Source organism: Antedon mediterranea, chromosome 4, assembly GCF_964355755.1.
Source record: "Antedon mediterranea chromosome 4, ecAntMedi1.1, whole genome shotgun sequence".
In the NCBI taxonomy this organism is placed as follows: domain Eukaryota; kingdom Metazoa; phylum Echinodermata; class Crinoidea; order Comatulida; family Antedonidae; genus Antedon; species Antedon mediterranea.
The window spans coordinates 16,756,212-16,784,006 of NC_092673.1; the positions used below are offsets into that span (position 1 = coordinate 16,756,212).

A 27,795-nucleotide genomic window follows, 5' to 3' on the forward strand; every position below is an offset into this window, starting at 1 on the left:
TGATGGAGGTATAAACCTGCATGTACTGATTAACCACATTAGGCTAAAAATAATAATATAAATACACACTGATGATGGAGGTATAACCTGCATGTACTGATTAACCACATTAGGCTAAAAATAATAATATAAATACACACTGATGATAGGGGTATAACCTGCATGCACTGATTAACCACATTAGGCTAAAAATAATAATATAAATACACACTGATGGGTATGGCAAGCCTCAGCTGTCTGGAGTATTCGAAATATTATATTATTAATAATGTGGTAAACCATTCTATTTTGTTCTACTCATGTATTAATAATGATAATTATGATTATTTACCACAATATTTAGCAGCAATTGTTGTTGTTTGTATTGACAAAAAACAAACAATTTCACATAATGTCTGTTGTCAGTATTTATAAACTTCATTATGATTCCTTTCCAGTTTGGTGACCCTCCATTACATTCATATCTGAGGGATCGTGGATATACTGCACCTACCTTAGAAATAGTGACTTGTCTCATTCAGCATGGGGCACCAGTAGCATTGCAAAATAAGGTAAATGTACAGGGATTTGCTAGTGTAGTAGGCTAACATTCTATAGATATGCTGTGGTAAACCATTCTATTTTGTTCTACTCATTTATTAATAATGATAATTATGATTATTTACCATAATATTTAGTAGCAATTGTTGTTGTTTGTATTGACAAAAAAAACAAACAATTTCACATAATGTCTGTTGTCAGTATTTATAAACTTTATTGTGATTCCTTTCCAGGATGGTGACACTCCATTACATTCATATCTGAGGGATCGTGTATATACTGCACCTACCTTAGAAATAGTGACGTGTCTCATTCAGCATGGGGCACCAGTAGCATTGCAAAATAAGGTAATGTACAGGGATTTGCTAGTGTAATAGGCTAACATTCTATAGATATGATGTGGTAAACCATCCTATTTTGTTCTACTCATTTATTAATAATGATAATTATGATTATTTACCACAATATTTAGTAGCAATTGTTGTTGTTTGTATTGAAAAAAAAAACAAACAATTTTACATAATGTCTGTTGTCAGTATTTATAAACTTTATTATGATTCCTTTCCAGTATGGTAACACTCCATCACATTCATATCTGAGGCATGGACACTCTACCTCAGAAATAGTGACGTGTCTCATTCAGCATGGGGCACCAGTAGCATTGCAAAATAAGGTAATGTACAGGGATTTGCTAGTGTAATAGGCTAACATTCTATAGATATGATGTGGTAAACCATTCTATTTTGTTCTACTCATTTATTAATAATGATAATTATGATTATTTACCACAATATTTAGTAGCAATTGTTGTTGTTTGTATTGAAAAAAAAAACAAACAATTTTACATAATGTTTGTTGTCAGTATTTATAAACTTTATTGTGATTCCTTTCCAGCGTGGTGACACTCTATTACATTTACATCTGTTGAGTGTATATACACCTACCTTAGAAATAGTGACTTGTCTCATTCAGCATGGGACACCAGTAGCATTGCAAAATAAGGTAAATGTGCAGGGATTTGCTAGTGTAATAGGCTAACATTCTATAGATATGCTGTGGTAAACCATTCTATTTTGTTCTACTCATTTATTAATAATGATAATTTGATTATTTACCACAATATTTAGCAGCAATTGTTGTTGTTTGTATTGACCAAAAAAAACAAACAATTTCACATAATGTCTGTTGTCAGTATTTATAAACTTTATTATGATTCCTTTCCAGGATGGTAACACTCCATTACATTCATATCTGGGGAGTGTACATAAACCTACCTTAGAAATGGTGACTTGTCTCATTCAGCATGGGGCACCATTAGCATTGCAAAATAAGGTAATGTACAGGGATTTGCTAGTGTAATAGGCTAACATTCTATAGATATGATGTGGTAAACCATTCTATTTTGTTCTACTCATTTATTAATAATGATAATTATGATTATTTATCACAATATTTAGCAGCAATTGTTGTTGTTTGTATTGAAAAAAAAAACAAACAATTTCACATAATGTCTGTTGTCAGTATTTATAAACTTCATTATGATTCCTTTCCAGCGTGGTGACACTCCATTACATTCATATATGAGGAATGGATATCCACTTACCTTAGAAATAGTGACGTGTCTCATTCAGCATGGGGCACCAGTAGCATTGCAAAATAAGGTAATGTACAGGGATTTGCTAGTGTAGTAGGCTAACATTCTATAGATATGCTGTGGTAAACCATTCTATTTTGTTCTACTCATTTATTAATAATGATAATTATGATTATTTACCACAATATTTAGCAGCAATTGTTGTTGTTTGTATTGAAAAAAAAAACAACCAATTTCACATAATGTTTGTTGTCAGTATTTATAAACTCCATTATGATTCCTTTCCAGTATGGTGACACTCCATTACATATTTATCTGAGGAATGAACTTACTAGACCTACCTTAGAAATAGTGACTTGTCTCATTCAGCATGGGATACCAGTAGCATTGCAAAATAAGGTAAATGTGCAGGGATTTGCTAGTGTAATAGGCTAACATTCTATAGATATGCTGTGGTAAACCATTCTATTTTGTTCTACTCATTTATTAATAATGATAATTATGATTATTTACCACAATATTTAGTAGCAATTGTTGTTGTTTGTATTGAAAAAAAAACAAACAATTTTACATAATGTCTGTTGTCAGTATTTATAAACTTTATTGTGATTCCTTTCCAGTATGGTTACACTCCATTACATTCATATCTGGGGAGTGGATTTAAACCTACCTTAGAAATAGTGACGTGTCTCATTCAGCATGGGGCACCAGTAGCATTGCAAAATAAGGTAAATGTACAAGGATTTGCTAGTGTAATAGGCTAACATTCTATAGATATGCTGTGGTAAACCATTCTATTTTGTTCTACTCATTTATTAATAATGATAATTATGATTATTTACCACAATATTTAGTAGCAATTGTTGTTGTTTGTATTAACAAAAAAACAAACAATTTCACATAATGTCTGTTGTCAGTATTTATAAACTTTATTATGATTCCTTTCCAGAATGGTGACACTCTATTACATTCATATCTGTTGAATGTACGTACACCTACCTTAGAAATAGTGACTTGTCTCATTCAGCATGGGGCACCAGTAGCATTGCAAAATAAGGTAATGTACAGGGATTTGCTAGTGTAATAGGCTAACATTCTATAGATATGCTGTGGTAAACCATTCTATTTTGTTCTACTCATTTATTAATAATGATAATTATGATTATTTACCACAATATTTAGCAGCAATTGTTGTTGTTTGTATTAACAAAAAACAAACAATTTCACATAATGTCTGTTGTCAGTATTTATAAACTTCATTATGATTCCTTTCCAGGATGGTGACACTCCATTACATTCATATCTGAGGAGAGGAGACCCTACCTTAGAAATAGTGACGTGTCTCATTGAGCATGGGACACCAGTAGCATTGCAAAATAAGGTAATGTACAGGGATTTGCTAGTGTAATAGGCTAACATTCTATAGATATGATGTGGTAAACCATTCTATTTTGTTCTACTCATTTATTAATAATGATAATTATGATTATTTACCACAATATTTAGCAGCAATTGTTGTTGTTTGTATTAACAAAAAACAACAATTTCACATAATGTCTGTTGTCAGTATTTATAAACTTCATTATGATTCCTTTCCAGTTTGGTGACACTCCATTACATTCATATCTGAGGGGAGGAGACCCTACCTTAGAAATAGTGACGTGTCTCATTGAGCATGGGACACCAGTAGCATTGCAAAATAAGGTAATGTACAGGGATTTGCTAGTGTAATAGGCTAACATTGTATAGATATGCTGTGGTAAACCATTCTATTTTGTTCTACTCATTTATTAATAATGATAATTATGATTATTTACCACAATATTTAGTAGCAATTGTTGTTGTTTGTATTGAAAAAAAACAAACAATTTCACATAATGTCTGTTGTCAGTATTTATAAACTTTATTATGATTCCTTTCCAGTCTGGTGACACTCTATTACATTTATATCTGGGGAGTGGATATAGACCTACCTTAGAAATAGTGACTTGTCTCATTCAGCATGGGACACCATTAGCATTGCAAAATAAGGTATTGTACAGGGATTTGCTAGTGTAATAGGCTAACATTCTATAGATATGCTGTGGTAAACCATTCTATTTTGTTCTACTCATTTATTAATAATGATAATTATGATTATTTACCACAATATTTAGTAGCAATTGTTGTTGTTTGTATTAACAAAAAACAAACAATTTTACATAATGTCTGTTGTCAGTATTTATAAACTTTATTGTGATTCCTTTCCAGAATGGTAACACTCCATTACATTCATATCTGAGACATAGAGCACCTACCTTAGAAATAGTGACGTGTCTCATTCAGCAAGGGGAACCAGTAGCATTGCAAAATAAGGTAAATGCACAGGGATTTGCTAGTGTAATAGGCTAACATTCTATTCTATTTTGTTCTGGTTTACCACATTATTTAGCAGTAATTTTTACTGTATTGTCTCATATTATGGCATATCTGCAGCATTGCAAAATAGGGTAATGTAGGCTTACAAAGAATTGTCAGGACAATTTCACATTTTATTGTTATCAGTATTTATAAACTTCAACTTCAGTATCAATTAGCCTCCATATTAATCAATAGTATTACTACCTCAAAGAGTAGTATTATTTAATCAGACTTACAGATATAGAATTCTCAAGTGTTTGATTTTTTTCACATTTTTCTCTTTTTACACAAAGCACATTCTAACAAGTTTGTTTTGATTTAGATATTCATTTATAAGTCAACTATAATTGTAATGTGTTGTTGTTGTTTTAATATTTCATTTGTATCTGGATAGTATCCAAATATTATTTTCTTTGAAAGTTTATAGTAAAACTATTTGTTGTTTTATATTATGGCTCAAACATTTTAACACATTTACCTACTGTTCCAAAGTAAACTTTTATTCAATTTATCTCTCTCTCTCTCTCTCAATGTTGAAGGCGGTAGACTATAAACAGCAGCGCTTAAGTTTTGGTTTGGATACAGGAGTTATAGGTGGCGCACTGTACAAGTTGATGTCATTTATTGGCAAATAGTAATTTCTATTCACGTCCTAATTTACAACCAATGTTAAAAAATAGTAAATCTACGTGTTATCACATGATGCTCTTTCATCCAATCTCTAGATGGTAAATGTTTGAGCCATGACTGTATGTATGTGATGCGTATTAAAGTGTGTTATATTGTATATCAATAATTTCTCAAAAACTACTAAGTAACTACACCCATTTTTTAATAGGATGGAAATACACCTGTCTCTGTTTTAGAAAGTAACAGGTGGATAGGGTACCAGAGAAAAACTGAAATTTTAAACTTCTTTAAAAGTAAGTGAAGTTTTAATTATTAAAATTTTGGAATCAACTAGTTTTCATTACAAACGATAAAGATTTGATTTTTTGTCCCAAATGAAGAAGAATGTCCAGATAAAGAAAATTAACATTTATGATATCATTCACAGGTTCAGATGGCAATAGATTAAATAATCCACTGGGATTGTAGTAAACATGGAAGTTGTGATATGTTGCAAGATGTAAAAACCTTATTTTTTATGATTTGAAAATTGCAAATAAATTAGAAAAATTATTTTGCCATTACGATAAAAATACACAAAAATGCAAACTTTAAAATTCCTTTGAATTAACAATATTGAATAAATTTGGCCACACTTTTTTTTTATGGAACGTCATTTTTCACATCAAATCAATCTCTTTATTCATCAATACATCAAAACAATTATACATAAACAAATTAAAGATTTGAAGATGAAAGGGACCTCAAAGAAACCCAAAGGGACTTGTGATAAAAGGACCACTATAAGCTAGTTACAAAAAAAACATACAAAAAATAAATTAATAAAATTAATAAAAATCCTGTATAGACAAATACACGGGATGCGCATTGTTAAGGAATATTTGAACTTTATTAATTGCATATAAATGTAAATGTAGAATATTTTTTTTTAAATGTAATCTATTATTATTTAAAATATGTATTCGCAATCGAGGCAAACAATTTACGATAGGAGGAGATAAATATTGAATTTAACAAGGCCATATAGATGTCTGCAGTCGCTTGCTCAAGTTAGTGTTTACCAACCGACCGACATAGTGAGTTGTCGAGTGGCGTTGCACGTGACTAAAAATCTAATTTTCTTGTTAATCCCATTTTTTGTTTCCACAATGAATGAATTTTCTTCACATACTTTAAGCCAGCTTAAGAATTCTATTTCTCTGTATGTAAAATTAAGCATCATACATAATGTATTTTACCTTGGCTCCTACAATTGTATTATCTTGCAACTTCTTATGCAAATAGGCACAAAATAATAAGTAATATTTGAGCATAAACGCTTAAATAATTGTAAAAGTTGTTATAAATTAATGAGCTTTCAGTAGAGTACTTACACACAGAATAATAGAATATTGCATTCATATTTTGTTTCTTTTTCTTCCCAACTTGTTGTTACTTTTTTCTGGAAGCCTAGTCTTAAAGTTTTATACTTATAAGGTTTCCTTCCACACATACTATGTTTTATTAATTATTATCTTACATGTTTATATAATTATTATTATATGTATTTTTAATATGTGTGGAGAATATTTATTTAATATTTATTGAATATTGCATTTAACGAATTGAATTGAATTGCAAATATTTATCCTTGGCTTGGTGTAGGCCTACTAAAAAAAGGTTGAGAATACAGAACCAAAACTGATAGTAATGTATGACAAAGTTAAACTTTTATAGTCTAAGGAACTTTCTTAGCCAATACATACAAGATTAAACCATTATAGGTAAGAGTTAAAAATCTATTTCAAAGACCCATTCCCTACAATTTTCGACGTTTTGTAAAAATAATGCAATATTACTTTAAAAACATTAAACCAGGTTATTCCTTGTCTTAGATGTACGTTTTATGGTAATTTATGATAAAATGAGAGAAAAAATGCACTACCTAAGTAGCTCGCAGTTTATTTATTATTATAAAGTTTATTAAAATCATTAATAAACTTATATTATATATTTGATACTTTCTGATCGTACCAGACGTAGCCATAGCCAGTGGAACAAAGCAATGATTTTTAACCAATAACGAATAATAGAAATAAAGCAATCAATGTTTAAGGATAGTCTGCCTAATTCTGATCCGACAGCCACGCTGGGTGTGCTGTTTCCAATGCCTAAAATGAATCTTGAAAAACGTGTCTGTAAATGATCAATTGGTGATAAATTCGAAAAGCCCCATGTCTCACTCCCGTAAATTAAAATTTGTAAAACTTTGTCAAAAATGTGTTTCCATATATTCTCTGGTAGGTATTGTGTTTTGCTATTAATTGATTGTAAATAGTATGTACGTTATTTGTTTTTTGACAATTGTGTTCAATTGTGTTATTCCACTGACCATTTGAATTGAAAACCACTTCCAAGTAAGTATACGATTTAACAACTTCCATTTTAATGTTTATGTAATACCATTTTTCATATTTTCTTAATTTTTCATCTTTTTTAAATACCATTATTTTTATTTGTTTACATTTACACTAAGACCCTATGTGTCACAAAATATTTCCAATATAATTATTAAATGTTGTAAGCCTTTACTGTGTCTGCGAATAGTAATAAATCAGCAGCATTATTAGCAGATAGTTTATAAAGCAATCCCCGAATGGTATTTTTTCGTTATTTTGATTTAGCTAGTAATTCATAAATATATTAAATAGAGATGATGGCAGGGGTGACCCTTGTTGTATTCCAATTGAACATTCAAATAGGAGCGTTAATAAGTTTCCTATTTTTACATGTGCTAATAATTGGAAACTAAATAATAATATATATGACGTCATATATATTATTATTTACGCCTATTCTTCTTAATTTTAATAATAGAAAATTATGCTTTATACTGTCAAGTGCACGTTTTAGATCAACGAAGCAACAAAATATTCTACCCCTTTTTTTACGTAGATATTTTTTAATTATCCTGTTAAGAATGAAAATATTATCTAATGTGCGGAATCCCTTGCGAAAACTTGATTGTTCTTGTTAAATAATGTTATTGTTTTCAGTTAGTTATTCTAGTGTTAAGGATGTTTAAAAATATTTAAATTAATAACAGTAGTTGTTAACTGTATACATTGTAGTTAAAAATATACATTATTATTTATTATAGTATATTCAGAATGAATGATTGCTTGTACACAGTCACCCACAAGTGTTTGTAAGGCTTTGTATCACACAGAGCCTTTATATATAACCTTATACCATTGAAAAAAAAAGACTTTTAATATAGTGTTTTTTATGAAAATATATAATATGTAATATTTTTGTTTTGTGCATTTTTTTAGATTTACCAAGTACTACTGTTGAGCAATTTCAAACACAATTTCAGAAACAGACAAGTGACGAACAGAAAACAAAACTTCTTAAGCCAGAGAGTGGTGAGTTTAAGAATAAGACCTGCTGTATGTTTTATGATTGTATCTATATATAATTTAACAGAATTGTGATTAAAATGGGATTTCAGTAAAGAGAGAATTAGATGCTAATGTTATTTAAAAAATCATTTCTGAGCGGTACTGTAAAAAGGCGAAAAAGTGTGCAACTGATAACAAATAACAAATGGAGAGATTTTATTTATCATAAATAAAACAAACAGTTGATTGTTTCCATTTAAAATACTGTAATAATGGAATGAAGCTAGTTTGCAGATTTATGTGGCATGCTTGCTTGATTTTTGCTTGATTGTTGATTTTTAGGTTATATGCATTATCATGCGATCACGCGATGTACGCGCGATTTAACGAAATAACGTTTGTAATCATATCTTCACAAGCATGAATCACTTTTAAACAAAATTTGGTACTCATAAATTTCAGGTCGATGTGGTTATGTTTTCACAGTGCGCAATCAAACATTACGTGGTCTACGCGCGATTTAACGAAATCACGTTTGTAATCATATCTTCACAAGCATGAATCACTTTTAAACAAAATTTTAAAAATAATATAGATCGTCAGAATGCTCGGGAACACGTATTTTTTATTTCATTTTCTTGAAGTGTACAGTATGTATAATATGTATGATTTGTTATGAAATTAAGAGAACAAAAGTTGATAAAGTCATCATTAATTGCATTTTAAATTAAAAAAAATTTATTTCGACAATCAAAAAATTATGACATTTTCTTAGGCCGAAATAACAAATTTCTTCTTTCAAAATAAAAGTTCATATATTAAAGTTAAAACTATATAGTTTGACAGTGCATCGTTTTTTAACATTTTTAAAGATGTCATCATAGTAAAACATTATAATTCATTGCGGTATGTAATAATCTATCTGCGCCAAAGTGGTTACTGCATAGTAAATACATGGAGGAATCTTTCTACAACTTTTAGTCAGTTGTGTATAGCTCGGTGGTCTGTGCTCGTGTCTATGGCATTTAAGGTACCGAGATCGAGTCTCACATTGGGAAAGGAAATAAGATTTTTTTTTATTATCCATATTGTTTGTTCAATTTTATTTTTTAGTGTATAGATTATACACATAATTTATAATGAAATCTATAAAATGTAAGTAATGTCTTTATTATTATGTAACAATGTGGTTTATGACATTATACGCAGAGGGATCTTTGATCGAATTGTGATACCAGCTATTGTATTCCCGTTAGCAAGATCCTATATATAAATAATTAAAGATTCTGAGAAAATCAATCAATCAATATATCTTTAAAAATCAATTATCTTTATTTAAATCAGTGATCTTTATTTAAATCAATGCATATAACCTATAATTCGTCATAGTGACTAATTAAATTCTAGTTTTTTTTAAACTTTATTTACTCCAGATGTTTAAAAAATCTATTAAAATCTTGATTCAATTTTCAGATATTGCTGCACGTGAATTAGATTTTCAGAAAGCATACAATGAAGCCTTGAAAGATGGATCCGTCCCAGTCAATCTTGGAATGCTTAAGGTGATTGGACAAGAAGGAGTTGGTAAAACATGCCTCATAAATGCATGTCTTGGAAAGATGTAAGTAGTTGGACAGTAAAATTGACATTACAAAATACATGTAGGTACTGCCTAATTATAACAATAATAGATAATAGAATTAAATTTTAACATTGTTTTGTAATTTTAAATGAAAAATCATTTTAATTGTTGACTAAATAACTGATTTAAAATGTGTATTTTATAAATAAAGACTATTGAAATAGTAACTATACTGGTATCTATAATTAAAAAGAGAAAATTGAATTTTACAGCACTAAAAATGAATGACATTCATTGTTGGTTTCAAATTATTATATTATTATTATATGTATCTCAGATTTGAGGAAGAACATAAAGTTACAGATGGCATAGCAGTGATAAGGACTGTAAGCACAACATGGAAAGAGGCTAAAGCTGATAGTGGTAAACATGAATACAAATTAGCATATTACTCTTCCCATCATCATAGGCTATGTAACAATATTTATCTTTGATCTCATTATCATAGACACAAACAGGCCCACAATGAAACTGAGATGTAGAATGGAATTCAATAAATGCATACAACTGTAGTATGATACAGCAATTGTTACTCTATGATCCCTTAACACACAAGCTATTGTTTGTTGATGTACTGTAATTGTAATTTTACTTTAAATAATCAATCAGTTAAAGTATTGTCACCTATTAATGTATCTGCTGAAATAATACGTACAAATGTCTTTTTTCTGTACAGGTAATCCTTCAAAACAGTATACAAAAATCGTCACTGACAAACTGAGAGAAAAGAAACCCAAAGACGTATGTCAATAATAGTGTAATGAAAACATAAAATGAATAAAGTAGCACCTACAGGACTATTGCAAACCAGACACTTACGCCCATATTCTTAAACCGGACTTTAGTCGTAGTTCGAGCTAAAACTGAAAAAATGACGTCATATTAATTCATAAACCGAACTTCAACTAAATCACCGACTAAATCAGGCCAACCTCGACTAAATCAAGACGGATTTTGATCGATTTTTTTTAGTCCTGGAGGGGGCAGGCTAAATGGTCGACTAAATGGTTTTTAAACGATGTTTATAAAAAACGTAACAGTCATTGAGTTGTTATATTGGCCAGATATTGAAGAATGAAATATCTATATTTATATTAGCTTAATTAAATATACATTGGTATAAGTTATAATAATGAAAATCATCTTTATTTACAACTGTATACAAATTACATTATTTTCTTTGCGCAAGTCCGACTTGAACTATGTCACGCCATAGCGACAATGGGAGATGCGGCAATTCACCACGCGATGGAATGTTTAGGGGGCCTAGCGCTTTCTTGTCACGCTAGGAAGTGCGTGGTTCGTCGCGATCATACTTTGTTGGAGGCCTAGAAAATATGAAAGTTACCGTACCGCCATGGTTCCTAAATATATTTTGAAGATTTTGTTTGTTGTTAATCAAAAGTACTTCACTGTTAAATTAATACTGATCTTGTTCTAATAATTAACGATTAAAATTATTTTTCATGTATAGTCCTGATGCGTAAAAAGTTTTGTAAGAAAATGGAAAGTGATATCAATGCGCAAAATTTCGTCTGCTCCTCAAATACTCTCTTGTCATTGGCCAATGTTTAGCCTTTGTTACCCAGACGTGTGCAACTCGACTAAAAGCTCGACTTCATTAAGTCGAACTGCAAACTTCGACTACTTCGTTTTAGAATCGAATTTGAAGTAATAGCTCGAACTACGACTTTTTCAAGTCGAACTTCGAACTACGACTAAAGTCCGGTTTAAGAAACAGTATACAAAAATGGTCACTGACAAATTGAGAGAAAAGAAAACTATAAACGTAATGTCAATAATAATGTAATAAAAACATATAAAGTATTAGTACCTACAGGACTATTGCAAACCAGTCACTTAGGGTTTCTTTCTAAATGAATCAATGAGGCATTATGATTCTTTTTCGATCATTTTATAATCCAATTTACTTAAAAAATTAAAGTTGATTTTGCTTTTGAGAGTAAATAATATTAGTTTTCTCTTATATTAAATTGTAAACAATACTGTATTTTACTTTGAATAAACATTTGTTTCTTTTTTATATCCATTTATTTTTTTTTTTTATGTGTCAGATTGACATGAAACCACCTATAGATGATGATGAGGATGGTATTGTTGTTAATGACAACAAAGGTGATTACAAAAATGAAGGTATGTAACTTTCCATTAAATTCTAATTATTATTACTAGATGGCACGCTCGCTTCGCTCGCGTACCATCTAGGTCGTGCCCACAGATGGTTCTCGAATACACAGTCATTTCAGCGTAACAAAACTGGCGATTTCAAATGTACGTACCGCAGGACTATAATACATTGTCATTTACAGAAACGAATAAATAGACACGATGATTTATGTAGTCAGCTAAAATTAGCACCCTGGGAATTACTTCCGAAGGAGAAACTTATTACAAATGAGTCCAAATTTTTGATTTGGACTCATTTAAAGAAACCCAATTTGTGTTTTGTATGTAACATATTAGGGTTGAGGGATGGGAAAGCGGATAGGTACAAAGAAGAACAATTTTTAAATATATTCTTTATCCACTCAGTAACGAAATATTTTGTTCATGTTTTATAGGCCTATAAATAATATACCTCTAAATACAGTAAAACATTTGCGATTTAATACTTGTTAAAACTGTCACTGTCATAATCGATTGAAATATTAAAGTACATGTCACGATACACCACTACGACGTTTATATTATTGGTAATTATTAATTAATACAAACGTTGAGAAGGAACTGTCAGTATAAAGTTTATTTGTATATAGTAATGTGTTTATATATCTAACAGTAGAGCCTATCCACAATCTCAGTAATAAAGTTTATTTGTTCATCATCATCATCATATCATCACAGTACGAACATTCACAGTAAGAAATGTTCGATTCAAATGAGGACCGAAAATAGTTTATAGGTATTTACAGTACAGTATTGTCAAAGTATTGCAAGTTTATTCTCAAAGGGCCCATATATTTACCTACCGTATGTGTTAAACCAAGGACTCATCAATTTACCTACTTGTGTTAAACCAAACTTTGGCAGACTGAGAGATTGGGATGTTCCATTCATCGCAAATCAATACATTTGTATAATCGTATATTAAATATATCAAAATAGTATTTTTTTAAAGAAAATCGGCCTGTCTTCAACATTATGATGCTGTACTCTAGCTGTTCAACCGGTTTTCAGCTATTAAAAACAATTATCGTAGGAAGAGATAGGAAAATGCGAAGCCTCCTCGCATTTTTGTGGCGGGTATTTTTTCAAGACGGACATCCATTAGACAGTGTATACCACGATCTGAAAAACCCCTATTTGGGGCAAATCGTTGAACCTAAATTTGTTTTAATCGTCAATAACTAATTATCTAACTTAATTTAATTAGTAAACAGGGTTACATCAGGTGGTTAAAATCAGTACCGAAAGTACGAACCAACTTTACATACCATCGAGTAAAAATTCTAGAAGTAAGGCGCGATTTACCGAATTTTGTCCTTACGTAAATTTATATATAGATTATATATTACATAGCCTATGTAAATACGCGAACGTGATTGGTTGAAACTGCATCACATGACTACCGCTGCGAGGATAGTAAATCGTATATATCCTCGAGAACGATGATATTGACTGAGTAATTTTCCCGTAATTATCGTGTCCCCTGTCATTAATCATATAAATTATCGAGTACGATGATATTGACTGTGTAATTTTTGTGTGCAACATTCGCGTTTGCCGATAAATAAACAAAAGTCATCTACTGGGTCTTGAACTCGCGATGAAATTGTCACTCCATCACAAGACAACGTTTCATGCGCTGCGCCACACGGAACTTGCTTGAAGAAATTACTCAACTAAACTATTTAAACTATGCATACATAGCGCCCTCATTTATTTTTAGTCCTCCCAAGAGGTGTTGAAACACCGTTTGTGATTGGTTAATACTCACAGTAGTATCGGGTACGCGCGCGACGCACTGAACATCTGGTGATGATTCGACTCGAAAGAAGACGAATTATTATTTATTCGGCCTACCTGATAATATTATTATTATTAATGTAGGCTTATTGATGGAAATTCTTCTGTTATTATTTAAACGACCTAGGCTAGTGAATATGTTATTTTCAAGGAATCATTAATTAGTAATTATCTGTATATTATTCTTCGAAAGGTAAGGTGTCTGGGCAGCTTGTTTACATACAATACAAAAAGGAGGCCTACCTAGCCTAGCTACCCGACCCAGCAGATATTCTACTTATTGTAATATAACAGATATCGCCTTTTATATCGGTAAAATATAAGATTAGACATCCCCTCGGGAATGATATTAAGTTCTTGGGAATTATATATTCCCTCGAACATAATATCATTCCCTCAGGGATGTCTAATCTTATATTTAAGCTCTAAGCAGTCAATATCTGTATAATATTACATTTTTTGTAGTCAAAACACTAATTTGCAATTATCTGTTTGCAATTTCTGTCATATTAAGTTTGTGCTGTAGTTATTTGAAACAGATTATTAATTAGATTTTCCAATTTAAAGTAACTTTTAATTTTTCTATAAAATTATTAAATTTATGTGATCAGAGTTGGAGGTAAAGCAACCTATCAAGTGTAACAATTATGGTGACATACTTTTCTACCTCTACTCTGACAACAATGATGACAACAATGATGACGACAATGATGACGACTCGGTGTAACAATGATTATGAAGACTGCAATGATGATAATGACAACAATGATGACGACTCGGTGTAACAATGATTATGAAGACTGCAATGATGATAATGACAACAATGATGACGACTCGGTGTAACAATGATTATGAAGACTGCAATGATGATAATGACAATTACAACAATGATGATAATTAGAACAACTATAACAATATGTTAATGACTTTTACAATGATTAAAATAATGATGCTTGTTTACATGTGTTGAGAGTGACCAAATTGTGTTTCCACTACAGATACTGATAGAGCTACTGAAGCTATTCCATTTGATACAGATCAGCAGTTAGATAAAGATGTAATCAAGAAACTTGAGGAAAAAAAGGAGGACCCCTTGGAAGAAACATTTAACATCTGGGATCATGGAGGTCAATTAATATACCATGGTATACATCGCGTAAGTTATAATATATGTATTTGCCTTGAAGTTAATATTATATTGAAATTGTTTAAATACTTTGTACACAGCCAGTTAAAAGAAAATGTCTCTGTCTAACATAATGGTATGACCAAGGTTTAATTTGTTCATTCAGTAATCGCAAAATTCTTTCCATGGTACTGCTTTATATAAATTGTTATTACAAATTTTGCCTACGTCAACAAAAAAAGTATTTTCAGTAACTGTTTTCAATCATAACTTATTTTAACAGTGTTATATGAATTTGTACTAGAAAAATGCTTTAATAAAAAGATTATCAATAGTAAATGTATAAACACAGTTTATAAAAAGACAAATAAAATGATACTTATTTATTAAGCTTTAAAGCATATTAATCAAATATTTGAATAAAAACAAATTGTGTTTTTGCAGATGTTCATGACATTACAAGCACTTTATATTGTAGTGTTCGACCTAAGTGTAGACCTCAATGATCCTGCTGTTTATATTGATTCCAATGGAGTAAGTAGTTTGCTATATATTTTATGCATTACAAAGAGTTTTATTTCATACCTTCCAAATGAGCTGCATACATTTACATATTTGAAACCTAACCATTTTTTAAAAAATTTTTGGTTAGAAATCATTTACTTCTTCATTTCATTTTAGTTGAACAAAGATAAAATGTTTTTTAAACTTTTTTTTTTTTTTTTACAGGAAAAGTGTGAACATCATTGGACCAATCTCCAGTTCATATTATCTTACATCCTGTCAGTTTATTCTCATAGTCGTATTGTGAAAGAAGATGAGGAGAATGAAGTTAACAAACCAACTATCCTTATTGTGGGTACACATAAGGGTAAGCTTGGTAAGACTGAAAAAGAACAAAATGATGAGGTAATCTATTTCTATAGCTATCTTAAAAATTACCTAAAAGACATATTACTGCTCTAAAAATATGAAGATACTTTATTAACCAACTTTATATAGGTATATAATAATAACAAAATTTTAAATATTATTTTAAATAAATATATATGTATATTACATTTTATAAACTTTTTGCAACCAGGCAAATATCATTTTTGAGAAGGTTCAAGATGTGCTTAGAGGAAAACTGTATGAAGAACATATCTATCAATATTTTGCCATTGAAAACAGCCGAGAAACAACAGATAAAAGCTTTAGTGATCTCAAAGAGGTTATTGAAAAGTTTATGGCCACTTTAGAAAAAGATGTTCCTTTAAAGTGGATGCGTTTTCGATGTGACCTTCAAGACCTCAGAAGGGAAAAACATTTTTCTTTGTGTCCTTTAGAAGAGGTAAACTTTATTTTGTAACCACATTAATAATCTTACTTTGAGCATTACAACTGAATTAATAGTTCCATGTTCTGCCACAGTGTATTAATCAGAGGAACTCTACACCCAAATGTATAGAAAACTCGGATTTCAAAATCTGAGTTTACTAGTTTCATTCTGACCACTGAAATGGACCGATCCATTATTAATCGGAGGGATTATAAAAATACATTATACCTTTTTATAAACATTTCATTGCAGTATTAATGTTATAAGTTAGGATTTGCAAAATTTTATTAATTTAATACATTCGTCTCAAAAGTACAACAATAAAATAGACATGAGAAACAAACATTGCCACATGGTAAGCTGCAATATTACTCTTTCATATTGAAAAATGGTATATAGTACTGATTAGATTTCTGTAAAGACAGTCTAATTTGAATGGATATAGAAACAATTTAGGAATGGAGACTTGCATGAGAAAACGGTTTAACATCTATAGTGCTTGCTTCTTCTATATTATCTAAACTGAAATACCAAATAAATGTATATCTACCATGTTTTAAAAACTGAATATGATTTCTATTTTAATTATGTTTTTAAAATCTAATATTATAACCATTATTTCTAGCTCAAAGTACTGGCAACTAAGAATGGTATTGAAAAAGGACAATCAATCCTTCTTAACTTCCTGTATGATCTTGGTGAAATTGTTTACATGCCTGACAACAAATTATTAAGAGATAAAGCAGTGTTAGATCCGATGCAGCTGGTTGAAATTGTTACTGCTTTTGTAACAGTCATTCCACCAAAGTTTCCAGTAAGTACAGTAGGCCCATGTAATATTTCAAATTGTAAATATGTGTTTGTGGTGTCACTCCTATGCAAGTTCGGTGCAGTTCCTTATTCCATTATTTTTGATCATAGTACTTAAGAATTCTTTTTTTGGTATAGAAGCCTGCATTTAGGAGACTTGACAAGGGCATATTGGAAGAAAAGTTGTTGCGAAAATTATGGAAAGAGCGTAAAGTTGACGAAGGAAAGAATTTTGAGTTCCTTGTGGCACTGATGATTCAATTAGGTTTCATTTGTGAAAAGACGACGACCAGCAGCCAAGATGTGGCAAGTACATCTACAGTAGGTTTTATTCAGTTATCTTTTTTAACATGTTATATTTTGTATGCAAGATTGTGTAAAAAATAATTTTTTTGGGATGATACATACTTTTTAATTAATTAATTAAATTTTACATAAAATTTCAAAATATTTGTAGAGTTATGACATATTCTGGTTAAACTTTCTGCTGAAGATGTTTTTAACATGTACAGGAAATGATTTTCGTTTTCTTATTAAAAGAAATTTAAATGGCATTTTACAAATCAACAATTTCAGGAATGTGTTGGAAAGCGATCATTCTTTGTGCCACTACGCCTTGCTTTCAAGACATCAAGTGAAGTGAAACCAGTGCCTGATGAATTTCCAGCTATCAGTATCTATTACGACTTTAAGGGATATCTGCCAGATTTATTGTTTCCATATATGATTATTGATTTCCTCAACAAATTTCAAAAGAAAGGCGATGACCCAATACTCTTGTATAATCATGCTGAACTTTACTTCAACCAAGATCATCATGTGACCTTATCTCTTGTCAAATTTCTGACTACAGACGAGGAGGATGAAAGAAAGTTCTTGTTAAAGGTACTGTATCATATAATTTCTTGTGATTAAGTCATTTTAATCTAAAAATAAACTTAAATTCAGATACCAAAACATTACTTTTCTTCTTTTTTCAGGTGACTATTAAAAGAACAAATGTTCCTAATGAAGCAAGTAATTTAGAACCCTCTTCTGAAGCATGTAAAGAAGTATGTTATTTCATATATCAGTTTTTAAAACTATATGATTTTTTATAGATATTTTTGTTGATTTGTTTTTTTTTGTATTTATGACATAGTTTAAAATAACTTAAATATTTAAATTCATGTTTGTGTAGTTTACTTGACGTGTAATATAATTTGTAATTTTTATTGATATACATTATTAATTGAATATTAAATTGATTATTGACAATTGATTTATAAAAACATTACATCTTAAACAAATAAATGATATAATCTTAATATTATATAAATTTAAAATACAAACAACTTAAAGTACAGTTATCAAAGCTAGTTTATAAGTGATTTTCACTGAAATGAAATTTTTATATGGTCATGAATCTTGGCCTCAATGCCTGCAATTAAAACTTTATAAACAATAATGAGGTTTATTGTATGGTGACAAGATTTTGTTACATTTGTGACAAAATATGTAAAATGTTGATAGTAGTGATAATTCACCTTATATTTGTATTTTAGGAATTTATTTCAATTATTATTGTTTTATTTTTTCCTTTATAACTATTTTGTATTGTAAATGTTTAGTGAACATTTTAAAAATGTGTGCTACATTGTTTATGTGTTAATTGCATGTTTTTGGATATTTACCTTTATATCTTTAGGTTTTGTTAACGATCCAGAAGTCATTTGCACCTACTAAAGATGGTGGTAGAAGAGGGATTCAATATGAGAGATGCATACTTTGTGGTGTATGTAGTGATACATCAGAAAAGAAACACATTCAAAATCTTGGTGATTTCCAGGACGAGAAGTTGCCATGCACCAAAACTGGCACGTATATGAGTATGGATGTTACACGTTACAAGCAGCTATTTGGAGGTAAGAATAAAAACAGAGACAGACAAGTTCGATTTTATTTCACTGATATATTTACTACTAGTACTACAACCATGTGTATTCGAATTTGGTGTAATGGTTATGTAACCAGCCTTTCAGTTGACTAACAATAGAACAGCAACGCCAAAAACAAACGGGTGAATTTGAAAATAATCATCAACAAACTTGTACATTAAATCTAATTATGTTTTAAAATTACAATTCACATATTATAACTGTTGCCTCTTGTACAAAAATGAAGTTTTTTGGACAAGTAGTTCTCGAGAAAATGCAATTTTAGTTTACTCAATACTTTAAGACTGTTCGCTGGCTTTTGAAAACACTAGCAGGTCTGAAAATAATTCTAAAAAGTGGTCCAGAATTGGGACCGTGGTCCGGATTGCCTCCAAAATTTAATGGAAAGATTTTGGGAAAGATCTTGTAATTACTTTTTGAGTAATCCTGCTAACAAACAAACAGACAGACAGACACACACGATTGACTACATATACCTCCTTGGCGGAGGTAAATAATAAAATTTATGTAAACCGATAAAATGTGGGGAAAAACCTAAATATACTAGTACTAGTACTATGATAAGAGGAATTAATATATCACAGTTAACAGCAGCATTTCACCTAACTCATATTTCATCATATGGCAATACAATTACGTAATGCATATAGCGCTTAACATTTTCAAAATTGATTTTGGATGAAATTGGAGTACGTTTCAGGCAATTTTAAGCGTTTAAAAAATTGCCATTAGTGCGCAGATTTTTCACAAGCCTTTATTTTAATAATTTCATCATATTTTATTCAACTCGAAATTGCGTAATACAAGCACCTCAAAAAGGACAGGCTAGGCACGTGTAAGTTAACAAAATGGTGCAAATATGCCAAGCTTTATAATTAATATAGGTCGTTTGAATGCTCGGGAACACCCATTTTGCATTTCATTTTCTTAAAGTGTATGTATCATATGTATGATTTATTATGAAATTAAGTCATCACTATATTGCATATTAAATTTAAAAAAATTAATTTTGACAATCAAACAAATTATGACATTTTCTTGGGCCGAAATAACAAACTAAACATTAACTTTCTTCCGTAAATATACTTTTAGTCAGTTGCATGGCTCGGTGGTCTGTGCTCGTGTCTATGACATTCAAGGTACCGAGATCGAGTTTCACCTTGGGGACGAAACGAAATAAGACTTTTTTTATATCCGTATTGTTTGTTCAATTTTATTTCTTAGTGTATAGATTATACACATGATTTATAATGAAATCTAGATAAAAAGTAACTTGTATCTTTATTATTATGTAACAAATGTGGTCTATGACATTATACGCAGAGGGATATTGATTGGATTGTGATATTGTACTATCAGAATCATTATTGATAATCTATACATTGTTACAACATGCTGCTATTAGCTGTGATATCTTCATTCCTCTTACCAGTAGTAGTACTATCAGAATCATTATTGATAATCTATACATTGTTACAACATGCTGCTATTAGCTGTGATATCTTCATTCCTCTTACCTTAAAAAAAGCTATACAAAACAACCTTATTGCTACACATTTTGAAAATTGTGTAGCAAAAAATACAATACAAAACTATGTTTCTCGACTTAAAAATCAGTTTGATTAGCAATATTGCTAAACAAAATTGTTAAATGAAAATTTTCCCTGTCAGTAGTAGTACTATCAGAATCATTATTGATAATCTATACATTGTTACAACATGCTGCTATTAGCTGTAATATCTTCATTCCTCTTACCAGTAGTAGTACTATCAGAATCATTATTGATAATCTATACATTGTTACAACATGCTGCTATTAGCTGTGATATCTTCATTCCTCTTACCAGTAGTAGTACTATCAGAATCATTATTGATAATCTATACATTGTTATAACATGCTGATATTAGCTGTGATATCTTCATTCCTCTTACCAGTAGTAGTACTATCAGAATCATTATTGATAATCTATACATTGTTACAACATGCTGCTATTAGCTGTGATATCTTCATTCCTCTAATACCAGTAGTAGTACTATCAGAATCATTATTGATAATCTATACATTGTTACAACATGCTGCTATTTAGCTGTGATATCTTCATTCAGTAGTAGTAGTAGTAGTAGTAGAATCATTATTGATAATCTATATATTGTTACAACATGCTGCTATTAGCTGTGATATCTTCACTCCTCTTACCTGTAGTAGTACTATCAGAATCATTATTGATAATCTATACATTGTTACAACATGCTGATATTAGCTGTGATATCTTCATTCCTCTTACCAGTAGTAGTACTAGTAGAATCATTATTGATAATTTCATATTTAGTTAAAATATTAACAATCTATTTGCTAATATCAAGATAGTTAAAATTCAAAAAATGTTAATGTTGGAGGTTTAATATTGTAAACCTATTTTATTTGTGTTGGCTGTTTTGTTTGAATCTCATTAGGATGCAACACAAGAATGTAGGCAAAACAAGTAATTTAACCAATGACAAGTGAATAAGCTCAGATGAGCTGTGCATTGCATCTTGGTATGCATCCATGAGATACTTTGCTAATGTTCATGTGATGTGCCCACATATGGACATGATGATGATATGTTTGATACTTTTTATACTTCTCCTGAAAATGACAAACTTAAATATATTTTGGGATACTCAGATAATTTAATTGATGAAGAGTGTGAAAATATTTTGGATAGTTTTTGTAAAAGATACCTAAAACAAGCATGGCAATTTCGAAATGATTCACTGAATTCCATGACTCAATAACTATGTTATCTACATTGCTACATTAAGTAAATTGAAAAAAAAGTGGGGGGGGGGGGGGGAGAGGAGTTGGGGGTTTTTCGTAATAAGCTGTGTTTATCAGCTGATTTTATTTTATTTTATACACTTTTACTATATCTTGTTTTGTATTCATTGTGTAAAGTAATGATCTACTGTATGTATCGATGTAAATTGGGGGGGGGGGGGTAGGATAGGGGTTGATAGTTGCTTTTGCCTTTTTTTACTTTTCTGTTAATTGTTATATTTTATATTGTGAAGGATGCACCTTTGTGCTAAGTGTGCCACCGATCTAAAGGTGTAATTCCAAATAAATAAATAAATAAATATATGATGTCATATCAATACCATATTTGGGCATATCACTCATATTTGGGCACATCACACTTTTTTTGTCAGACACGTTTGATAGTGTAAACAGAGTTTTAGTATTAATGCACTACTTTCTTAATGATCAAATCTCAATCATCCAGTGTAAAAGTGCCATGTATATAAACAAATCCTAACGTACTTTAAACATATACTTCTAATTTTTATCATTTTTAGGCAGTAGTGATGAGGATGAAAGAGAAGGAACATCACGGAGTCACCAACAAAGTGAAGGTAAGATACTAGTAGATAAAGATAGTGATATTGTGGAACAATATTCCTGATCCTATTAAAAATGCATCCACTATCTATTTCAAAACCCATCTTTTTTCTTTGTAATTTCTTTCTGTTTCTTCTCTCAGCGCTTTGGGACAATCTTTTGATTGTGTAAGCGCTTTATAAATCGAACAACACACACACACACATAATGATGATGAACAAGATTATAATAATTTTAAATTAAAAAGTTGGTTATAATGATGATGATAATATACTCTCTCTTAAATTTATGATCATATTATTATAGCACCAAGAATATAATGTTGATTATTAAGTTTAAAACTAGACTTGAAAGTGATTTGTGCAAACCCAAAAAAAAAATGTTTGTGAAAATTTGTAATGTTCAAGATTTGTGGTTATTTTGTACATGTTTGAGTTTTTGCGACGATAGCTTTCCATATATGATTGCATCAAATTACGATAGTACTGTACTTACACCAAATGTATAATTGTTTATGGTCATCATGGTCTAGATGGCAAAGACAATTAGACTCATGTAACAGATGATCGGGTCTAGGCTAGCCTATAGCTAGTAACAGGGGTACCCATTCAGTAATACTAGTACTATACTAGTTTACTACAGTAGTACTAGCAAGGCCTATCCTGCATGGGACACATAGTACTATACTAGTTTACTAAAGTAGTACTAGCAAGGCCTATCCTGCATGGGACACATAGTACTATACTAGTTTACTAAAGTAGTACTAGCAAGGCCTATCCTGCATGGGACACATAGTACTATACTAGTTTACTACAGTAGTACTAGCAAGGCCTATCCTGCATGGGACACATAGTACTATACTAGTTTACTAAAGTAGTACTAGCAAGGCCTATCCTGCATGGGACACATAGTACTATACTAGTTTACTACAGTAGTACTAGCAAGGCCTATCCTGCATGGGACACATAGTACTATACTAGTTTACTACAGTAGTAGCAAGGCCTATCCTGCATGGGACACATAGTACTATACTAGTTTACTACAGTAGTACTAGCAAGGCCTATCCTGCATGGGACACATAGTACTATATTAGTTTACTACAGTAGTACTAGCAAGGCCTATCCTGCATGGGACACATAGTATCATCACAGACGCATTCAATTCGAACCTGAACTAAATAAATTAGCATTAACACAAATGCATAAAATCAACAGTTCAATTGAGAAATAGTTTTACAGCAATGCATTAATCTTTGTTGGCAACACATTGGGAAAGCAAAACCAAGGACATGCCTCTACCCGCCCTTGGCTTACGTACCAGCCGAGCTATGGCTGCCTTCAGCCAACTACTGTCAAGTCCTTAATTTTAATTGTTTAATATACCAAAACTTGCCACATATAGCCAAGTCTAGAATGACACACATGTGACTGTCAATTTTTCCAGAATTTACAATATCAAGTTTTCCAAAGTTTACAGTAGTTTGATATTTCTTATTGAACTTGATCTGAACCTGACATAATTCCACAATATTTTTATTTTGAAATAGTAAAGTGGAGAGAGAACATAACACAAATTTAACATTTACCTCAATTACTTTTAAATTTTTTAAATTTTTTTTTGCTTTTATTTTACATTTTGTTGATATTCTATACTTATAATTAAACAAACAAATTATTTTCATTTTGGAAACAATAATAAAAAATAATAATAAATGTGCTATAATTTTATTTGCAGACAGGAACACAATTGCAGAATCGAAAACTTGCGACAATTTCCAAGATCTAAAAGCTGGTCTCAGTGGATGCTTTGACGGTGAAAAATACCGTTGGCTAAGATTCCTACTATTTTCTCACTTGAGTGTCAGTGAAATTACAAATCCACAGTTCAATGGACATAACTTACTCAATGCACTTGAAGACAAAGGTTTCATCTCACCAAGCAATGTTAACTTGCTGTTAGAGATTACAAATACATCTGAAATCCAACAGGCCAAAGATCTTGTATCAAAGTATATGACAGACAACAACATTCTGAATAGACATACTGGTAAAGCTAAGTTGTCACATTACAGAAAGCGACTGTTCAAGGCCCTGAATCAAGTTGACCCAGATGCATTACGTAATGTTACTGCTTACTATAAATTAACAAAATATAGCTTCTCCAATGTATGGGATGCAGTTCTCTATCTGGAGATTGATAAACAATTAGTAGATGATTTAGACAAAATAAATCGGTTTGCAGAACGTCTTAGCACAACAGCAAGTAACATACTACTTGGTATGCATTTCTACTTTATATTGTATTAAGTTATTTGTAATATTATTGAATCTTTCATTTATAAACAGTTTAAGTAATTATCATATATTATCATATTTATGATGCTAATCTACTGAATTTATTACAGTGGAAAATATTGTGTTTTATGAATTTATATTTATTTTTCATAATCTTAAAAAAACAATTACAATTTCCACAATAATCATGATAACTGTTATACTAAATTTATTGACACTGTTTTTCATTTGTATAGATCTCTCAGAAGATAAGAAGACTTAAGTCACATACTTAGCACAATGATGCAATAAACATGGACATTCTATTCATACAAATATTAGACGGCGTTAAAGTGTTGAAAACTGGTACCAGTACAATCTACCTGTTAACTCTTTTATCTGCAAATTGAGTAGTGATTTGGTTGCGATGTAATGTTAACATGTCATATCTCAATGTACAAAAGCGTAGATGTTTAGAAATTAAAACACACTAGTTATCCAAAAAAAAATATCTGTCCCCTTATAATAGGATTAAATCAACTATTTGGCACTCTCAAACGTGTCCCTGTCCCTTTAATAGGGTTAAATCAACTATTTGGCACTCTCAAACGTGTACCTGTCCCTTTAATAGGATTAAATCAACCATTTGGCACTCTCAATAGTGTACCTGTCCCTTTAATAGGATTAAATCAACCATTTGGCACTCTCAAACGTGTCCCTGTCCCTTTAATAGGATTAAATCAACCATTTGGCACTCTCAAACCTGTCCCTGTCCCTTTAATAGGATTAAATCAACCACTTGGCACTCTCAAACGTGTCCCTGTCCCTTTAAAAGGGGTGTCCCCTGATTAGGAGTTGGCTGTAGTGTTAAAACATATATTTCCCCTCGTTTTATGAGAAAGTGTCCCCTGAATGGCCCCGGGTGTACTAAAGAAGGGGTTTACTCCAGTAGTAAAGAGGAGGGGTGTGTCCCCTGAATAAAGGTGTCCTAGAGAAGGGGTTTACTCCAGTAGTAAAGAGGAGGGGTGTGTCCCCTGAATAAAGGTGTCCTAAAGAAGGGGTTTACTCCAGTAGTAAAGAGGAGGGGTGTGTCCCCTGAATAGGGGTGTCCTAAAGAAGGGGTTTACTCCAGTAGTAAAGTTCTATTGTTGAAAGATTTATTATAAGATTTCAGCGTACTAAACGGTACATGAATGTTAGCAACAAAAAAAAGAGGACAAAACAAAATAACAATACTGGAATATTACAAAAAATAACAGTAGGCCTACAAAACTCAAAAAATCATGTTACCCAAAAATATACATGGGTGGGTATAAAACATTGCTACTGTTCCTGCAGGCATTACCTATATTTAGAGATAAGACCATTTTAACTGTTTTTATATTTTGTTGAGATTACAGGCAAAAATCAAACGACCAACATACTTTTTAAAAAAAATAAGTAATTGGTTTAAGGTAGAAGAATATGTGCTACCCTCAATGCCATAAACGAATAATGGATTAATAAATGAATTGTAGATTATAATTAGCATGTCTTGAGGAACAAAATATCTCAACTTAAATAATATGCCTATTTTTTTTATTACATTTTGTAATAAACTATGAATATTATTTTTCCATGAAAGAAATTGATCAAACAAGCCTATCTACTTCATTTATTACATTCTCTCCAATATACCCCGATACAATTTTGTTTAAAATCTTTCTTCTGTTTTGAAAAATAATCCAAAGTTTATTAAAAACAAAAATTTTCTCCTGAAGGAATTCAACCTTGCTTGTCAAATGAAACGACAACATTATAGTACAGTACAGTAAATGAACTGAGATTAAATATTAAAAATAAAGAGGCAAAATACCCTTAACTGGAAGTAGTTGGAATGTCTTCCAATTTTTTTTTAACTTGTATGCTTTGTTAATTTATTATAAAAACAAAATGGGACAAAAACATATGCAAATGAGACCAGGTAAAAGGAAGTAAATAATTAAATCCTTGCGCCCTCTAATCCTTCCCCTTACCATACTAGACATAGACACAACTTTGTTGAATCTCACTGTGCTACTAAACGGCACTTTTCTAGCCCTGTTCCATAGTTGATCCGATTATTAAATGTTTGATGAATGAATTGTTTATAGTGTTAAATTTTTTTGTACTAAACTATATATTTTTTATATGAATGAATTTTATAATGTCAATTTGGTAAATGAAATGTTTTATATTTTGATGTTTTTTCACTTTCAATTAAATTTTGTAAATTAAACTCAATTCAGTATTTATGCTGTTAATGTTATGTTTTAATGTTATTCATATTTGTTAATAAATACTAATGAATGAAAAAACATATTTGTTTGTTTGTAAGGATAGTGTTTTTGAAGGGGGTGGATTTTAACATCGAGGAGATCATTATATCAAAATGTACGTGCTAGCTATTGTTAAAAATGTATTGTATATTATAGGAATAATATCCAATCCACCAATCCAGAGAATAATAAAAGTTCTTCGATATTACACTACACAGCGATAATTGTTACGCAGACAAAAATGGTGATTGCGCCCTCTATAAAAATTAAAGTTTAATCACCCCAACAAACCACTCGCATGTTTAATATCCTTGAAGAATGTCAAACATAAGATTAAGAAGTAAGTTTTTGTTTGCGTCATTATTATCATACCATATCATATACGGAATTCGTTATACTATATTGTTTTAATAGCAGGTCTTTCTTCTTTTAATTTTTGGATCTTATATTCGTATCCTAGACTGCGCCTAGGC

The 27,795-nt window shown here is 30.6% G+C and overlaps 2 protein-coding genes and 1 long non-coding RNA gene across 4 annotated transcripts; all 3 read left to right on the plus strand.

The window, feature by feature from the left end:
• Positions 1-1,793: 1,793 nt before the first annotated feature.
• LOC140047614 (uncharacterized) lies at positions 1,794-3,218 on the plus strand. The gene is made up of 5 exons (XM_072092651.1): positions 1,794-1,872; positions 2,094-2,201; positions 2,423-2,533; positions 2,755-2,862; positions 3,084-3,218. Exons 1-5 carry the CDS (start codon positions 1,822-1,824, stop codon positions 3,216-3,218), a joined length of 513 nt encoding a protein of 170 aa, XP_071948752.1. The 5' UTR covers positions 1,794-1,821.
• Positions 3,219-4,061: 843 nt separating this feature from the next.
• Positions 4,062-5,421, plus strand: LOC140047941 (uncharacterized). Its single transcript, XR_011845000.1, has 3 exons — positions 4,062-4,165; positions 4,385-4,489; positions 5,373-5,421. It is a non-coding gene; the product is annotated as an uncharacterized lncRNA (long non-coding RNA).
• A 2,633-nt stretch (positions 5,422-8,054) lies between these two features.
• On the plus strand, positions 8,055-27,251 carry LOC140046788 (uncharacterized). 2 transcript variants are annotated; one of them, XM_072091518.1, is made up of 17 exons: positions 8,055-8,571; positions 10,021-10,168; positions 10,467-10,552; positions 10,866-10,930; positions 12,265-12,343; positions 15,175-15,332; positions 15,747-15,836; positions 16,032-16,211; positions 16,387-16,635; positions 17,249-17,437; positions 17,572-17,754; positions 18,010-18,318; positions 18,414-18,485; positions 19,121-19,337; positions 22,710-22,766; positions 24,487-25,029; positions 25,283-27,251. In XM_072091518.1, the coding sequence occupies exons 2-17, from the start codon at positions 10,101-10,103 to the stop codon at positions 25,306-25,308; spliced, it is 2,571 nt and encodes an 856-aa protein (XP_071947619.1). In that variant the 5' UTR covers positions 8,055-8,571; positions 10,021-10,100; the 3' UTR covers positions 25,309-27,251. The 2 variants fall into 2 exon arrangements, with proteins under 2 accessions (XP_071947619.1, XP_071947620.1); XM_072091519.1 differs by lacking the exons at positions 8,055-8,571; positions 10,021-10,168; positions 10,467-10,552; positions 10,866-10,930; positions 12,265-12,343 and adding an exon at positions 14,184-14,369.
• The last annotated feature ends 544 nt before the right edge of the window (positions 27,252-27,795 follow it).

Coding starts and splice junctions, on each gene's coding strand:
- LOC140047614 (XM_072092651.1), top strand. CDS start 1,822: ATGGTGACTTGTCTCATTCAGCATGGGGCACCATTAGCATTGCAAAAT. Junction 2,202..2,422: donor CAGTAGCATTGCAAAATAAG/GTAATGTACAGG, acceptor ATTCCTTTCCAG/TATGGTGACACTCCATTACA. Junction 2,863..3,083: donor CAGTAGCATTGCAAAATAAG/GTAAATGTACAA, acceptor ATTCCTTTCCAG/AATGGTGACACTCTATTACA.
- LOC140046788 (XM_072091518.1), top strand. CDS start 10,101: ATGCTTAAGGTGATTGGACAAGAAGGAGTTGGTAAAACATGCCTCATA. Junction 15,837..16,031: donor TTTATATTGATTCCAATGGA/GTAAGTAGTTTG, acceptor TTTTTTTTACAG/GAAAAGTGTGAACATCATTG. Junction 18,319..18,413: donor AAAGAAAGTTCTTGTTAAAG/GTACTGTATCAT, acceptor TTCTTTTTTCAG/GTGACTATTAAAAGAACAAA.